The 17,929-nt window shown below is 54.1% G+C and overlaps 1 protein-coding gene across 1 annotated transcript in view; it reads left to right on the plus strand.

Moving 5' to 3' along the window:
* TSPAN15 (tetraspanin 15) overlaps positions 1-17,608 on the plus strand; it is a 54,105-nt gene extending 36,497 nt beyond the window's left edge. Inside the window, exons 4-8 of the mRNA XM_047760155.1 lie at positions 6,470-6,565; positions 9,127-9,243; positions 14,325-14,372; positions 16,298-16,414; positions 16,807-17,608. Coding sequence (XP_047616111.1) covers positions 6,470-6,565; positions 9,127-9,243; positions 14,325-14,372; positions 16,298-16,414; positions 16,807-16,956 — 528 coding nt within the window. The 3' untranslated portion in view covers positions 16,957-17,608. The remainder of the gene's footprint in view (positions 1-6,469; positions 6,566-9,126; positions 9,244-14,324; positions 14,373-16,297; positions 16,415-16,806) is intronic.
* The last annotated feature ends 321 nt before the right edge of the window (positions 17,609-17,929 follow it).

A 17,929-nucleotide genomic window follows, 5' to 3' on the forward strand; every position in this document is an offset into this window, starting at 1 on the left:
TTTTTTTCAATTTCCCTTTGATTTCTTCTTTGACCCATTGGTTGTCTTTCCAATCTAGCCTTATTATCTGTTCCTGCCTTTTCCTCTTTGCTACCTTTCAGACCATCTTCTCTGGGCTGTCAGATTCAGGGTCTTGGTTCACTTTTCAGCAGCCTTGAGGGCAGAGAGATGTTTATTCCACTTGCCCATGGGGATGCTTTTCTGTGCAGCAGGCAGGGGCTCCAGTCAGCCCATAGCTTTCCAGAGTTATGGGTTAATGATTTCTTGACCAGAGCCCAGGTCCAGGCCATGGTCCGCAGCATCAGTGTTTTAATAAACAATTCCCTAAGTGAATAGCAATTCTGGTGTCCAGGGTGCTTTCACAAAGATGGGATGAGGAATTCCCTGGTGGTACAGCAGGTTAAGGATCTGGCATTGTCACTGCTGTGGCTCTGGTTATTGCCGTGGCGCATGTTTGGTCCCTGGCCCGGAAACTAATGCATGTCACAGGTGCAGCCAAAAAACAAACAAACAAACAAAAAAACAAAAACAAAAACAAAAAAACAAGATGACTTATTTTTCAGTATCTGGTAGGTCAACAGGGGTCATGATACCACCTTTCCAGGGAGAGAACTGAGCCAAGACAAAACCCTCTAGAATCTCCTAGTCCTCACAGTTGAGGATGCCCTGAGGTCAGGGGTGGTGAGAGTCTCCTTATTCTAGTGAAAGGTTTGTCAATTATTCATAGTCAAACCCCGAGGGCCCCCAGGGTAAAGTGTGTTCCTTCCTCCAGTGGAGTGTCCCCTTGTGGGGCCCTATCAGGGGAGGGTCTCGTTGTGCAGCCCAGGAAGGACCCTCACCGTCAGGGCTCTCAGCTCTTTGCAGGGTCATGATAGGCTGTACTCTCATATGTCTGGGATTACATAATGCAAAAAATTTAAGGAGTTCCCTTCGTAACTCAGTGGTAACGAACCCAGCTAGTATCCTTGAGGATGCAAGTTCAATCCCTGGCCTTGCTTAGTGGGTTCAGGATCTGGCGTAGCCATGAGCTGTGGGGTAGGTCACAGATGTAGCTCAGATCCTGCATTGTAGGCTGGTGGCTGCAGCTCTGATTCCATCTCTAGCCTGGGAACTTCCCTATGTTGAAGGTGTGGTCCTAAACAAACAAACAAACAAACACCCTCCCCCCAAATTTAAGAATGAGATCTAAAACTGTAAGCACGGTTAAGATCTCCACATTGAAAAAAACAGGGCAGGAGAAATTTGGAAGGAAATAGAAGTATTAGCATGTTAACTCCTGTTTCCTCTGAAGAATGGGACTAGGGTGATTTTTATTTTCTCCGTTATATTTTCTCCCTAGCTCCCCAATTTTCTTTTTCTTTTTTTATCTTCAAGGGGGAAATACCATATAAAAAAGAATAACTTCCCTGCCAAGCATCATGTTTTGTAGTTTTATAAAACAAGAAGGGAGCCTGTGGCGAAGATAGGGAGAAGCAGCCTGGCTGTTGGTGGTAGCAGAAAGGGACAGCAGGCAGTGGAGAAGGAGGCGAGGCACAGTCAAGGTCCGTTTCCAGGAGGAAGTGAGTTCCCAAATCCAGTTTCTCTTCACCAAGTAGAGAAGACAGGTTTCTCCGAGCCCCAACATAACAAGTTCGGTCTTCAGCCCCTGGAGGCTACCTCTTAACTCTGAGAATCCTCTTGTGGTGATTTATGAGGACAGCTCATTCGGCTAATGAGCATCACACAGGGGTCTCAGGAAGGTTCCCAGACCAGCGCCACTGCCAGGCAGCAGCGGAAGATAAACAGACTCCTGGTGTTAGGAAGAAAGTCCTATCAGCCGCTGACTCTGGGCTGGCTTTCTGCTGCCAGACAGGACCCAGCGGCCTGATGGAAGCAGCTTCTCCACTTGTGCACTGGGGGGCTGGACACAGAGCTGGCAGCCCCAAGGGCCTGGGTGTCAGAAGCAGGAGAAGTGCAGTGTCATGAACCCAGCTGAGTGACCTCCACAGCTGTCTGGGTCTCACTGTTCTTGACCTGCCGTCACCCCAGCTTGTTCCAAGCCTCTTTGGAGGGTGTCAGGGGTGTTGGAAGTGGGCAGCTCTTGCACACGTGTTCCCAACCAGGCGGAGCTAAGCACGGACCCTCCTCCCACCCTCTGCCCCAGAGGGCACTGGGCTCTGGCTGGTACATCTGTACCCACCCCACCTCCTTCCCTTTACCATCAGGTGGGGAGTGACCTCTTTCCTAGCCTTGGTCAGAGGGTGCCGTGGTCACACCCAAGGCCAGGCCAGGGAACACCTGCTTATTTATTTTCTCATAGGTGCGCCTTTGAGGTTGAGGCAGGGGGAAAGGAGAAAGGAAAGGTGCTTGGCTGAGCACCTGAGCACACCACCCAGAGCAAAGAAGAGAAACTTCTGTGCCGATGTGGATAGACTCTGGTAGCTGTGCATCCCACTGCGAACGTGCATTTGGGAGTCAGAGCTGGAGCCCCAAATGCCTGGGAAACCGAAGCATAACCCTTCCCTACCATGCCGATTAATCCTGTGACCACCCCCTGCCCCCCACGGGTCTGAGGAGGGTCTGGCAGATATTCCAGAGAGCCTTGAAGTATTCACACGTCTTTTCTTTTTCTTTTCTTTTCTTTTCTTTTCTTTTCTTTTCTTTTCTTTTCTTTTCTTTTTCTTTTTGTCTTTTTAGGGCCACACCTGAGGCATATGGAAGTTCCCAGGCTAGGGGTCGAATCAGAGCTGCAGCTGCTGGCCCTTGACACAGCCACAGCAATGCTTGCACTGCAGCTTGCGGCAATGCCGGATCCTTAACCCACTGAGCGAGGCTGGGGATCGAACCTCATCCTCATGGATACTGTCGGGTTTATTACCCCTGAGCCACCATGGGAACTCCCCCACATCTCTTTCTTTCTCCTTCCCTGGGTTCCTCTCAGCCCTGGGTGGTCTGAGGGGGCCCATCTCTAGGCTGGAGCAAATGATGAGTCCCCACCTTCTGGGGAACCAGGGGGAGCCCAGAGATGCTGGCTCGGCCCAGGCACTGAGGGAGGAAGGAAGTCCTAGGCTGAGCGCCCACCTCTGCGTTAGGAGAACCGGGCTGGTGTTGGTTCTGGCTGAGCTGTTAGTTCAGGCCTCCCCAGCATGGGCTTCAGAAGCTGATTTAGAAGCGCGGGAAGCCGGCTGGTGGCCTGCAGGGAACTCAGCTCCATCCACAGAGGCCTGGTGGGAGGCTCCATCTGCCGGCCCTTCCCCTCCTCCCTTCCTACTCCTCAGCCTCCCCTCCTGGGGGAGCTCCTGCCACATGCCCCCCGCCCCCGCCCCCCAATTCCTCATTCATTTAAAAACACTCCAAGTGGCTCTGCTGAGACGAGTGAGGCAGAGGCTTCCAGATCTTTAAAACTAGATATAAAGAAAGAACTAGAAAGGGCAGTTCTTTGTAGCCTGGGTCTGATGGCTTGAACAGTGTGCTCTGAAAATCCCGTGGCCTTTGATGTTTGCTTAGTCTTGGCTTAATTTAGCCCGAGCCACGTGCCTCTGAGGTCATGCCAGCCATTTGTGAAAGGTGGTTTTCTAGGCCTCTTTGGAGCTGCCCCTGCGGTGTGACCTGGTTTCAAGCAGGGTGGGGGTGGCCTCTGGATGCAGCAGAGGAAGCCAGAATTCTCTTTTTCTTGCTGCGCTCCCGAGAGGGCATGTCCTCCGAGTGGCTCCCCAAGTCCCTCCCAATGTTGTGGAATGGAGTGTCGCACTTTACAGTTAGTTAATGTACAAACCCCTACCCCCCACAGGAACCACCTAAAAGGTCCACATGTCTCTCTAGTGCATGTGCATGCACACCCCCCCCCACACACGCATACACACGCATGCACGCACACACACATATACGGTGCCAAAAGCAGCGCGCACATGCAAGAGCCAGCACAACCCACAGAGGTCCCTGATGGGAATTGGGGGCAGCTGCCGCCTATGGAGCCGGGGACCATCTGTTCTTCCTGTGCATCCTGAGAGGCCTCCCTTCCCTGCAGGGGCCGGGCTCAGCTAACCAGATGGAAGGCCCAATTTTCACAAAGAGGCCTCTTTTGGGGTCAGGGCCTTTGAAAAATGCTCCAAGGCTGAGATGTTTTGGAAATGTCAGGGCCGCTCATGAGAAAGGGAGGGAGCGTCTCCTTTGGGCCACGAGCATCCCCTCTGCCATTTCTCTGCCTCCCTGCCCTGGGCCCCCTGCCCTCATCCCATCCTGTCTCCAAACAGCACGTGGCCCAGCGGAGGAGCTGGGAGGTGGCCAGTGGGCTGCGGGTAGTGGACCAGGATGGTGTGCGATGCCCTGAGAGCGGGAGTGGAAGGAAATCCCCACCCCCACATGTGGCCCTAGACCTGTCCCTGGCCTTGGGCATCACCCCCCGCACCTCAGCTCAGCCCAGGGCCCCTTACAACATGCTATTTAATGCTGCGAGCTCATTCCCTTGTCCTACCCTGGGTGACAGACTGATGCCACCTGTCCTGTTTCTTAAACACCCCAAACCATGCCCTCGCTGGCCTGTCCCTTCATGGCCCAGAGGAGAAGGCACCCAAGGTTGGGATGGCTGCAGGTCATGGGGGCCTCTGGAAAGGGTGAGCCCGAGGCTAGGGCGGTCCCTGCTCTGCCCATGTTACATGGCCAGCAAGCAGCTCTTCCCCTGAGCCCCTGCTCTGGGATCCAGTGCCAGCCCCATGCAGGGCAGAGGGCTGCTGAGTACAGAGCCTCTCAGGTGGGCAGCGGCTGGCCCGGTGCCTCCCATGGCCATGAGTAGTCTTCAGCTCCCAGGTCTGCTCCAGAGCAGCTGATTATCATTAGCAAAGTGTTTTCATTCTGGCCACAGAGACAGGTTTCCCTGGACCAGTCTCCTTCGTCACCTTGCTTTGAGCAGGGCGTGAATGTCGGGAAGGAAGTGGCCCTCACATCCTTCATTTCTCTCTTCCTGATACTGGGATGGTTTGCGGAGATGGCCCCAAGCTGAACCTTGGGTTATTATCTTGGCTTCTTAAACTGTATCAGGCCGGGAGTTTGACCCTGATTCCAGCATCTCTCTGCCTGTGATCAGCAGGGTGACTCTGGACAAGTCACATCACTTCTTTGGGCTGCAGGGTGTTTGTGAGGGGTCCCAGGCCAAGGGCCAGCTTTTGGATGAGACTTGGGGCCTTGATTTCTTTGGGGGTTAGTCACTTTCCACTGATGGCATGGTGAGTATCAAGTGGTCCCCTAGGGTGTGTGTGTCTTGGAAAAAGAGAAAGATCTATAAGGATAATACCAGGACCCACTAGGTGTCTGGCATCCTGGTAAGCATGTTGCTGTCTAGTTTGTTTATATCTCACATCCCTTCAAGTCAGAGGATTGTCTTCCCCTTTCTGCCGGGAAGAAGCGGGGACTTGGCAGGTAAATGAAGTGCCTGAGGCTGCATGGCTCCAGGGACTGTTCTTGACCTTGAGGCTTGACAGTCCCTTTCAGCCAAGTCTTCGATGGAGCTCGAAGGCATCTTAAATATTGGCCTGCAGGGTTGGTTCGCAAGTGGGAAACCGAGGCCCAGAGAGGAGGAATAGCTGTGATGGGGCCTGAAGTGGCAGGTCGGGGCCTGGAACCCAGGGCCCTGTTGTCCCCATGTACCCCGAGGGCACCTCCCTCAGAGATCGTCTGGCTCCAGAGTCCAGAATGCGCCCTTTGTGCCAGCATAATCTCTGATGATACGTGGGCCTCCCTGCTCTGAAAGCCCCGATTGTCGCTGGGAGCGTGGAGCTGGGCTGCCCACACCCCCGCCCCATCCCTTCCCGCTGTGGAGCCTTTTGTGTTCCTGGATCTCAGCACAACAGCCGGGCTGTTGATCCAGAAGGCCCAGCGTGACTGGGAGAGGGCGACCTGCCAGCGAGCACCCTGCCCAGTGGGGGTTGTCCCAGCCTGAGAGGGAGGTGAGCCCTGTCGTCTGGGCCAGAGCACTGCAGTGATGGAGACAGACCTGGGGGCGGGGAGTCAGGAGACCTGGTTTCCAGTCCTGGTTGGGCCCCTAACTGGAGCAGAGACCTGCTCTGTGACCTGGGGAGAGTCAGGCTCCCTCTCTGGGCTCCTGACCTGTAAAGCAAGAGTTTGGATAGGAGAGAAGAGTGGAGAGCAGGTCTGGAGGGCAAAGGGAAGGCCCCAGTGCAGGCCTGGGTCTTTGGCAGTACAAGGAGCACCAGGCCTGGAACCTGGACCGCCAGAGTCCCAGCCCTGGCCTGGCTGCTTCAGAGAAGTGCCCCCCACCCTCTTGGGGCCTGGGTTGTCTGATTTGTGAAGGAAACAGGGTGAGTGCCTGAATCAGATGGGCACTTGGGGGCATGGCAGGGAGGTCAGGGTGGGAATGGGGGGAGGGCTGCCCAGGCACGTGGGCATCGCAGGTCAACCTGGACTTTTGGGAAACCGCGGGCTGGACTCTGGGGATGCGTGGGCCTCTTCTTTTGTAATTTCTCTGTCTAAACAGACCATCGACTTTCTGAATGACAACATTCGAAGAGGCATTGAGAACTACTATGACGACCTGGACTTCAAAAACATCATGGACTTTGTTCAGAAGGAGGTGAGCCAGGTGCTTTGGGTCAGAGGTCTGCTTTCCATGCCCTTTGCCCCCCACTCAGGACCCTGCTCAAGAAGGTGGGGACGAGGGGTCATGTGACCTATTCATTCCCAAAGCAGGTGGCTGGCCAAGCTGGGAGGCAGGGGTAGACCGTGGATGGCCACGAAAGCCTGACCTTCTCAACCAATTCTCTGCCCGCATGCCTGGCCCAGCATATTCTTGCCCTTCCTGTTCCTCTCCAGTTACACAGACCCTCCCCTCCTCAACTAAAGAAAACAAAAACAAAGTCGGGGGTAGCTGTAAGCCACCTTGCAGTGTCTCAGGGTGCCCCTGACCCGTGGGCAAAGACCCTTCTTCTTTGAGGTGGGAGTGACCTCCAGGCCACCAAGTTCCAAGTTCCCTCCTCCAGCATCAGTGATGGGGAGCTCACCCCCTGGCCAAGTCCAGGCCAGCCCTGATGGGGAGAGAGCTCTTCCCTGAGGCCATTTCCCCCTGCACTGGAGAACAGAGCAAGACTTCTTTCCGCCCACGCCGCTTCTTTGAGTGTGATGGTGGTCACTTGGGGATGTCGTTGCTCTTCCCAAGGTCCACCCAAGTCTCTGGGTGTAACAACAGTAATAGTCGCAGGGCCAGCTTCTGCCTTCAGGGGCCTCTCAACGTCAATCTCACTTAGTCCTGAGCCTCTAGTTCCTCATCTGCCTCTGGGGGATACTAACGGTCCCTTCCTTTTGGCCGTGTCATGAGATGGCCTTGACCTATTTCAGAGGTGGTTACAGCAGTGCCAGGCATGTGATGCGACTTCCGTCAGCATCAGCTTCCGTGGTCATCATCCTCATGTCCTCCTAGGAGAGGACAAGCAGAGGTGGAGGGCCGAGGGCCCACTCAGCCCTGGCAGCGCTTCTTAGGACATGACCTTGGGGACATCAGCTGGCCTGGTCCCCTGTGCCAGCCCGCAATGGAGACCAACATACCACCACACCCTGGGCCACCATGGTGGCCACTCCCTTGGCTCAGGCCTTCGCTGTAGTCACAACAGGTGCAGCCTCTGGGAGGCCCTTCCCTGCCAGGGATGTGCCTGCCAGCTCTGGCTGTCGAGTGGTGCAGAATGTTTTTATTGGAACCAACCTTCATTCTGGCTTGAGGATTTCATTTCTCCCAGGGTGGAATGGTGGAATGATTCATGCTCATCATGCACCTGCTTGGTGCCAGGCCCTGTGCTGAGCACCTCAGGCACGGCTTCTCTTTGTAATTCTCAGCTCAGCTGTGCAGAGCTGGCATTGCTTGTCCTGCTTTCTGGATGAGGATCTGAGGCCTAGAGAGGCTGATTGACTTGCCCAAAGTCACACAGCCTGGAGTGGGGGTATAAGGATTTGAACTGTGGTCTGTCTGATGGCAAGCAAATGCCTTCACACTGCACCCCACAGAGGCACTTCCAGGTCCCCAAACTGATAGCACAAAAGGCTCTGTGGGGGCTCTGAAAGGGGATCTGCTTTGTGTTTCTGCTAAAACCTCTGACCATATCACTCTCCCGGTTAAACCCCCCAGTGACTTCCCATTACTCAGAACACCATCCAGCTCGCTGCTTATTCTGGCTGACAAGGCTTTGCATGGTCCGGCCTCATCCCCTCCACCCTGACTCGCTCTGCTCCAGACACACTGCACGCATGCCTGCCACTGAAATATAACTAGCCCATCTCTGTGTGGGGCCTTTGTACATCTTGTCTGGCTTTTTCCTGTTGTCCATGTTTCAGATTAAATGGCATCTCCTCAGAGCGGCCTTTCCTGACCTGTCCCCCCTCCTTCCTGTTTGCCGTTTCCCCGGTACCCAGCACTACTCACTGCCCTTTGCATGAGGTCTTCCCCACCACCCCCTGCCCATCTCCCTCTGCAGACATGTCCCGTGTGGGCAGGGCTGTGGTGCTTTTGCTAACCTGTCTCTCCAGCACACAGAATAATGCCTGGCACACACCAGCATCTCCAGGCTTTGGCATCTGAACAGGGGGAGAGACAGGGAAGGGCTCAGCTGAGGGGGAATTGATGCCAGCCTTGCCTTCGCTTCAGCCCTGCACCCAGGCCAGGGAGTGATGTGTGTGCCCCTTTGCAAAAGACGGGACAGGCAGAGCTGGGGCTGGTGAAGAAAAGGTCGGTGTGGTTCAGGGACCCCTGGGTTGTGGGGCTCCCTTAGAATCATAGTCTCTGGGACCTCAAAGGCCAGTTTCTCTGGTTGGGTTCCTGCATGGAGGACGTGAAGATGTCAAGGAAGCACTTTCTCTCCAGTGTTTCGTCACCACCCAACTACCCCACCAAAACGCTACCCAGCCTTGGCTTGCATGGCTCTCTAGGGACGGGGCTCTCACTACCTCCTGGGCAGCCATGCTGCTTTTGATGAGCTCTGACCTGACAGTGGATGCTTCGTGGGCTCCCCACAGCTCCCCCTACCAGGGTGACCCACATCACAGATCACATCATCTCCTGGCAGAGCCCCTCCCTGCCGTCTGCCTGGGGCCTTGGTGGTGACCGTGACAGTGACCACCCTTCTCTTCCCGGCTTGCTTCCTCCCTCAGTTTAAGTGCTGTGGCGGGGAAGACTACCGAGACTGGAGCAAAAACCAGTACCACGACTGCAGCGCCCCGGGACCTCTGGCCTGCGGGGTGCCCTACACCTGCTGCTTCAGAAACACGGTACCCACTGCTCCCGGGGCCTCCTGGCTCTCAAATATTTCTCTCATCTTTGAAGACAGGGGTTGGGGGGTAGAGTTAGACAGCGGGTGGTGTCATTGCCTCAAGGGCTACTGAAGGGGGTGAATCTGGGCGTGGGGGTGGGGAACGCTCACTTTATTAGTAGTGGTCGATAACATCTGTGTGCCAGACTGTTTTGTTTTGTTTTTTCCTTGGTAGTTTTAGGGCCATACCCGCGGCATATGGAGGTTCCCAGGCTAGGGGTCCAATTGGAGCTGTAGCCACTGGCCTACGTCAGAGCCACAGCAACTCGGGATCCAAGCCGCATCTGCGACCTATACCACAGCTCACGGCAACACAGCTCATGGCAGTGCCGGATCCTTAACCCACTGGGATCGAACCTGCCTTCTCATGGATGCCAGTCAGGTTCCCTAACTGCTGAGCCATGACAGGAACGCCTAGGTTCTTTAGTTGTATTCACTCATTTTGTCCTTTCAACAACGCCGTGCGGCAGCTACTATTGTTTTACCCATTGTACAGATGAGGAAGTTGGGACCCCAAAAGGTCAGTGCCTTGCCCCAGGTGGATGGGGCTGGGATGACATACAGGCAGGTACTGTCAGAGCTGCGGCCCCAACTCGCTTGCTGGCCAGGCTGGGGGCTGAGCAGCATGTCCGGCTCAGCAGCCAGACCCAGAGGGTCGGAGCAGGGACCTGCGCTTTGGCAGCGCTGATGGACATTGGGCTTGACTTTCTGGAGATCATCAACAGCAGGGACTTGGGAGGGGTCTGGTGATATAAACGCCGGCCTCCGCCTCATCCCAGCAGGGTGCTTTCAGCTCTGTCACCTCCTTGGCCACTTGGGAGGTTGTCCTGTGCCCTCATTGCTTATAAATGAGAGGCTCAGTTGGTCCTCAGTGTTTGACAAATGTAGCCAAAAACTGCCTGGTTTCTGGATTGGAATGAGGCAGAGAGCTTTGCAATTACTCATGCCCCGAAGAGTCATGGAAAATTTCTCTTCTGACATCTCCACCGTTCTGTGCCCACTGTCGGATTCTGTAAACCGAGCAGCTGCTGGTGTTGGTGGGGGCCTCACTTATGAGTCAGGAGCCAGTGCCAAGTGCATTAGTCCTAAAAAGGCTGGGCCCAGAGGGGAGGTTTGCTTAGAAATTGTAGCTGCCATTTTAGGGTAGCTCTCTGTGCAGGGGGAGTGCTGGGGTGGAGCCCAGGGTTTTCAGAGTAGCCTGTGGGGAATGATCCCAAACTTCATCACCCAGGGCAGTGACTCCTGAATGTCCAGGTTGAGACATGGAAGCCCAGCTTGTATTTGTTCACTCATTCATTCCACAAGTATTTACTGAGGACCTGGCCAGATGCAGTTCTAGGTTCTGAGTATACAGAAAACATACAGGGAACTCTCTACCTGCATGGAGCTGACCTTCTAGTGGGGAAAACCGACAAGCAAAATAAATAAGCAAAAGAGATGGTATGCTAGGAGGTAATACATGGCTAAGGAGAAAAACAAACAGGGGCTTGGAGCGTTGCAAATTTAGGTAGGTACTGAGAAGGTGGGTGCTCAGTAAACACTGGAGGAAGTGAAGGAATAAGCCAGGTGTATCTGGTGGTAGGCAATCCTGGTAGAGAGAACAGCAAGTGCAAAGGCCCTGAGGTGGGAATTGCCCTGGTGAGTTTGCAAAACAGTGCAGAGACCAGTGTGACTGGAGCAGAGCGAGCATGGGGGCGGGGGATGGTGGCAGACGAAGTCAGGGAGATCATGGGGCTCCGAAGGCCAGGGTCGGGACTTTGATTCCCTTGAGTGTCAAGGAGTCAAGTGACAGAGCTTTAATGACCTATGGCAGAGCCGACTTGGGATTTACCAGGACTACCCTGGCTGTTGTGGGGAGTCTGGTTAGGGGTTAGTGGGGTGGTCCAGGTGTCACAGGTCATGCTGTGCAGGAAGCGGGCTCTGAGATGCCAGTTAGTGAGCAGCAGGCTTAGCAGGAGGTGCGCTCAGGGCCGGCCCCTGTAAGGGAGATGGTGGAAGCAGGGCTGGGCTGAGCAATGATTCCGTCTCATTGGGGTGCTCAGCTGCATCTGCGGGGTGATCTGGGATGATCCTTCACAGTTTTCTACTGGGGCATGGGACCAGGCCTTCATACCCTCACAGTGACCAGCATTACATTAGTACAGGGTCCCACTCAGGAAGGGACTTGCTGGCTTATTCATCAGAGAAGCAGAACCAATAGGGTGTGTGTGTGTGTGTGTGTGTGTGTGTGTGTGTGTGTGTGTGTAAAGAGATTTATTATACAAAGCTGGCTCACTGAATTATGGAGGCAGGCAAGCCTCAAGGTCTTCAGGGTGAGTCAGCAGGATAGAACCCCAGAAGAACCAATGGTTTAGGTCCAGTCTGAGTCCAAAGGCCAGAGAACCAGGAGAGCTGATGGTGTAGTTCCTGTTTAAGGCTGGTAGGCTCAAGACCCAGGAAGAGCTGATGTTTTAGTGCAGGTTTGAAGTCAGGCAGGAAGAGGTCACCCTTACTTGAGGGAAGGGCAGCCTTTTTTGTTCTATTTGGGCCTTCAACTGATTGGATGAGGCCCACCCATATGGGAGGGTCATCTGCTTTACTCAGTCTCCTGATGTAAATGTTAATTTCAGGAGTTCCTGTCATGGCCCAGTGTGTTACGAACCTGACTAGTATCCACGAGGATGCAGGTTTGACCCCTGGCCTCGCTCAGCAGGTTAAGGATCTGGCATGGCTGTGGCTGTGGCATAGACCGGCAGCTATAGCTCCAATTCAACCCCTAGCCTGCAAAAAAAAAAAAAAAAAGTTAATTTCATTGAAAAACACCCAGAATGATGTTTACCTAGATATCTAGGTGTGTTCCTCCCACCTCAGGGAGCCTAGAAAAGAGCCGTGGGCTCTGGGTGTAAGGGAGGCCTCTGCCACTACATGTCTGTTTCCTGAGGGCAGGGGTGGTTCTATCTCCAAGGCTGGAAGCACTGTGAAGAGTAAGCTTACTCTTGTCACCTTACATACCATATAGTTTACTTATTTATTATGTTCATTTTCTGTTCCATGAAGGTAAGGACTTAGTTTTATTCTTCTGTATTCCCAACACCTGGGATGGAGAGTGGTACACAATGGGTGCTCAACATTTGCTCAGTAGTGACTGAATGAATGAACAAATGAAGGCGGAAGCACCTGCTCCCATCATGCGCTCGTGAACCTGCTCCCCAGGCCTGCCCCTCCCCATGGGGGTCATGTTCATGGCCCAGAGGAGCCGCAAACACCGACCCATGTGAAGTGGATGTTGGGTATTTTGGGTCTGAGGGCGTCTGGGGGACAGTCTAGACTGAGGGAGGGTATTTTGCACACACACCAGACCCTGTGCCTTTTTTTTTTTTTTATTCAAATTCCATTTTTTTAAGTTTAAAAAGTCCAGATTGAGTGGCAGCCAAAGCACTTCCACTCGGGCCTCTCAGCTGGATGAGGGGTGGGGTGATGTTTACACTGATCTAGATGAGGTCTAATGTTCAACCCACCCTTTTGGATGGAGAGTTGGTAGCCCTCCTTGCCTCCCAGGGACTGGAATTGTGTCCAGAGTCACTCCAGGCAGCGTCCCTGTGTTCTGCCATATGCCCGTCCCTGGGATGGGCACTTTGTGTGTATATCTCACTTTATATTCAAAACAGCCCCAGCGGTACATTCTCAGATCACTGTTGCTTTATGAAAGAGACCAAAGAATCTTTTCATTCATTCATTCAACAAATCCTTATTGAGGAGTTCTCATGATGGCTCAGCAGCTTAAGAACCCAACTAGTATCCATGAAGATGCAGGTTCCATCCCTGGCCTCTCAGTGGGTTAAGGATCCAGCATTGCCGTGAGCTGTGGCGTAGGTTGCAGATGTGGCTCAGATCCCATGTTGCTGCGGCTGAGGCGTCTGCCAGCTTCCTCTCATTTTCTACAAAATTGAGGAGACAGCACAAGGACTCAGGCAGCGATGGGAAGTCCCCCTGCCAGCCCGGTGACAGGTCTGCTGGGAAGTGATTTGCCGGGTCTGGGGCCGACCACAGCTTTTCCTGTTGCCTGGATTAGTCAGCTGCCCAGAGTTACCGAGAGCAGCTCTCTTTCCAGGAAGGAGCTGGGGCGGCACTTCCACTGGTGAGGTGACTCTCTGCAGGGCAGGGAATCGGGGTCAAAGGCTGGCCTTGACCTCAGGTAAACCTCAGCTGGCCAGGGGCCTGGCTGTGGTCTGGGGTTTTCCTTCAGCAGAGCAGGAGCAGCCTGGCCCTGATCTCAGAAAAGGACATGACCATATCAGCAAAGCTGGGCCTCCAGGGCCGCTGCAAGGGAGGATCCTGGGGCAGTGCCCTTTCCTCCGGGTTCCTAGGCTGTGTGGTCATCACACCCAAGCACCAGGGGACTCACGTTCCCGCCTTTCTTCCCTGGGCATCTCTTGGAGGCAGGAGCTTAAGATGCAGACTCGAGCCAGGCTGCCTGGGTGAGAACCTCAGCTCCATCCACGCTGGACGGTGCAACTCTCTGCCCCCACCGCCTCTCTCTCTATTTTTTAAAAAGTTTTATTGAAGCGTAGTTAATTTACAAGGCCGTGATAATTTCTGCTATACAGCAAAGTGACGCAGTCATACATATACACATATCTGTTCTCTCTCAGATTCTTTTCCCACACAGATCATCACAGAATACTGGCTAGGGCTCTCTGTGCTATACAGCAGGTCCCTGTTGGCCAGTCATTCCATATACCTCAGTGTGCATATGCCAGTCCCAAACCCCTAGTCCCTCCCTCTCACCCTCCCCCTTGGGTAACCATAAGTTTTTCAAAGTCTGTGAGTCTGTTTCTGTTCTACAAATTAGTTCATTTGTATCCTATTTTAGATTTCACATATAGGTGATATCATATGATGTTTGTCTTTCACTGTCTAACTTCACTGAGTGTGATGGGGACAGTGCAACACTCTGTGCCTCAGTTCTTTCATCCATAAAATTGAGAGGGGGGTGGGGGGACAGGTGTTTTCTACAGCGGGTACCATGTACATGTCAGCTAACACTCATTTCTGTTTCAGACAGAAGTTGTCAACACCATGTGTGGCTACAAAACTATTGACAAGGAGGTAATGTCTTTGAAATCTCTTTCCTCCAGAAAGGTTGCTCTTCCTGCCCGATCCCCAGGGTGATCGGAGGGGTTGCACGGGGTGAGGCTTCTGGCCACCGAGATTCCCCAGCCTTCCTGGCTGTGAACAGGAGCAAGGACTGCCAGGGTTCTCTACCCCTACCCAGACACGGAAGGACTCAGGGAGCCAAGGATCCCCCCAGGCTGGGAGAGGCGGCTGCCAGGGTTTGCCTAGCACCAGCTGTGTGATGCCACCCTGCCCTCACCAGGGCCTCCTGCATGTCCCTGTGCCCAGCTATGCTCAGCACCAGCCTGCCCGTGCCCTTGGGGCGGCCACTGTGCAGACAGCTCACACCGGCTCCTTCAGGCTGGGAGTCAGGAGCCTCTGGGGGATGACAGCCTCCAGAGGGTCTCTCCTGGGTCAGCTTCCTGGACATCTCCTTGGCCTGGGAGAGAAGCTGAGGTGGCGCCGAGAAGGGACCTAAAGATAATGGTGATTTGAGATGCCTCTGAGCAGTGGTTCTCTCTAAGTGAGGTCGAGGGACCAGCAGCAACAGCAGCCCCTAGGAACTTGCTAGAAATGCATGTTCTGGAGTTCCCATCATGGCGCAGTGGTTAATGAATCCGACTAGGAACCATGAGGTTGCGGGTTCGGTCCCTGCCCTTGCTCAGTGGGTTAACGATCTGGCGTTGCCGTGAGCTGTGGTGTAGGTTGCAGACGCGGCTCGGATCCCGCGTTGCTGTGGCTCTGGCGTAGGCCGGTGGCTACAGCTCCGATTAGACCCCTAGCCTGGGAACTTCCATATGCCACGGGAGCGGCCCAAGAAATAGCAAAAAGACAAAAAATAAAATAAAATTAAATAAAATTTAAAAAAAAAAAAAGCATGTTCTTGGTGGGGCACAGTAGGTGATCGGGACACACATTTAAGATGGAAAATCATAGGCCACCAGGGGTTCTCCAGCCATCAGACCCAGTGGCCCGTTTTTATAATAAACACTCAGTAATGCCCTGTTTATTATTCTGAAACGAAAATCACAGATAATATAACCTACCTAGACACCCAGTTCCAAAACAGGTAACATAATGACCTGAGATAATAGAAGAAATAAGATAAAACAACTTACAGCTGCATAATGTATTTCAACGTGTATATGCTCAGAGGCTAGATAGATACAGCTTGAGACCCAGCAAAGTGGCTGGGCATTGGCACTGCCAGGCGCAGGTGATACCTGGGTGAGGATATTGTGTGGCAAACTTGCATACCATGGGTATATCTTTGCCATTTTCATGGTTTTTAAAAATGGTGAACAATTCTTGGTAAAGTTCCGAACAGGAGTTCCCTTGTGGGCTCAGTGAGTTAAGGACCCATTGTTGTCACTGCTGTGGCTGCATTTGCTGCTGTAGTACTGGTTACAATCCCTGGCCTGGAAAACTCTGCATGCCATGGGCACAGCCAAAAAAAAAAAAAAATACTCTAAAGAAAATAAAGTGTAATTGTTCCTTAGTTTACCTAATACTATTTCCGCAGAATTCAGTGTATAATAAAACCACACAGAAAACATTTTGGTTTTTATATGTCCCTGGAGTTAGGCTTTGGGCTCAAATCGTTATGGATGGGTTTTCCTCCACCCAGATGTCCACTGGGCATCTAAGAGGCAGGTAGGCTGGGCAGCTGTTCGTGGAGTAGGATTGCCCTGAGTTCCGCAGTCCCTCAGCCCCCACCCCCAATCGCCGTGGCACCCAGAAGCACCGCAGTGCCCTCTCGGAAACAGTACCGCCTGTTGAGACCTGGTGGTCTAGAGCCACCTTCTCGCGTTGCCTGTGAGAACCTGAGGCCCAGAGAGGCTGAGGGACCCGGAGTGAGTGTGGCGGAGTTGGGTCCCGGGCTCCCAGGCCAGGGCTCAGCCAGCCTCCTCCCCGTGCAGCGCCTCAGCGTGCAGAACATCATCTACGTGCGGGGCTGCACCAACGCCGTGCTCATCTGGTTCATGGACAACTACACCATCATGGCCGGGCTCCTGCTGGGCATCCTGCTGCCCCAGGTGGGCTTCTCCTCCCTCCCCTAGGGCGTGGGGGTGGGGTGGGCAGCCTGAGGGTTCAGAGAACGTGTGGCTTGGGGACTACAGAGCGAAGAGAGGGGACAAGGGGCTGAAGTGAAGGGGGCTCTTGTACCAGCAATCTGGGCTCACCCTGGGGGCGCTGGGTGGCTGGAAGTGGAGGGTGAATGGCCAGGTAGGGACACAGCTGGGGTGGAGACTGGACTCCCAGAATGGAAGGGCCTCTAATGGTAGGGCCCAGGGAGGGTGTGTAGGATCTCCTGGGAAGGGCAGAGGGGGACCCAGGCTGGGGATGCTGGGATGGCGGGGGCTGGGGCTGCATGGGGGGTCTCCTAGATCCCCAGCAGGCTCTCACTCCTGCCACCCCGACCCCGCAGTTCCTGGGGGTGCTGCTGACATTCCTGTACATCACCCGCGTGGAGGACATCATCATGGAGCACTCTGTCACCGACGGGCTCCTGGGGCCTGGCGTCAAGCCCAGTGCGGAGGCAGCAGGTGCAGGCTGCTGCATGTGCTACCCCAATTAGGGCTGTGGCCTGGGGCAGCGGCTCCAGAAGGACCGTGACAGAAGGACAGCTCGGCTCAGGCCACGTCGTGGGGGCCGGACAGGACCGCAGCCCCTCTCTCCACGTTCGGCACTGACTGAAGCCTTGGCTGTATTCGCTCAGGGCTCCCAGGTCACCTTGGGACCCTGTGCCACCTGTGCTGATGGGGGGTGGGGAGCAGGGTGTCCCTTCTCCAGGCTCGGGCCCCCTGGGAAGGGGGAGCTCGGCGCTGGGCTCTGAGCCCGTTTCACTTCTGATAGTGCCTTCGCCTTGCTGTTTGTGCCCCTTTGAGGGCAGTTTTGTCATCCGAGAGGGAGGGGAGCCTGAGTGCCCCGTGCTGAAGGAGGGGAGAGGAGCATCCCCAGGGGCCCTGTTCCTCAGCCTTACCCCTGAGGCCACATGGGGCCCATTTCTCAGACTCCCCAGTGCCTTGAGCCCTCCTCAGGGCTGCTGCTTTGCTGACCCTATTTTTTATGTGATTTTTGTAACATTCGTTTTGTACACAGTTAACAGGAGTTTCTGACTAATCAAAGCTGGATCCTCCACCCCCACCCGCCTCAACTTCCCCTGTTCCTTTCTTGCCCCTCCAAGCCAGTTTATTAATCAAACAATAAAGATATGATTTTTTTTTTTTTCCTGGTGCTTCATTTTCACTGTTTGGGTCAGGGGCAGTGAGGAAGGCCTCACGGTGGGCTTGGAAGCCCCTTGTTGTGAGAAGATTGAAGGAGAGCCATCCTGGAGCCCAGATTTGGGACAGTCTGGGACACTGAGGCCCAGAAGATCAACTAAGGCTGCCAGCTCCCAGATTGGAACGGCTTCTCTCATTCTTAGGAAATGGCTTTTTAGGCTGTGCTTATGGGCTGGGCCTGGAGCCTCCTGTGCCTGTCCTGCCTGTTAGCAATTCACTTGTGGGAAACCTCAGGGAAGCAGGCGGAGATGATAACTCATTTTACAG

Source organism: Phacochoerus africanus, chromosome 15 (genome assembly GCF_016906955.1).
Source record: "Phacochoerus africanus isolate WHEZ1 chromosome 15, ROS_Pafr_v1, whole genome shotgun sequence".
In the NCBI taxonomy this organism is placed as follows: domain Eukaryota; kingdom Metazoa; phylum Chordata; class Mammalia; order Artiodactyla; family Suidae; genus Phacochoerus; species Phacochoerus africanus.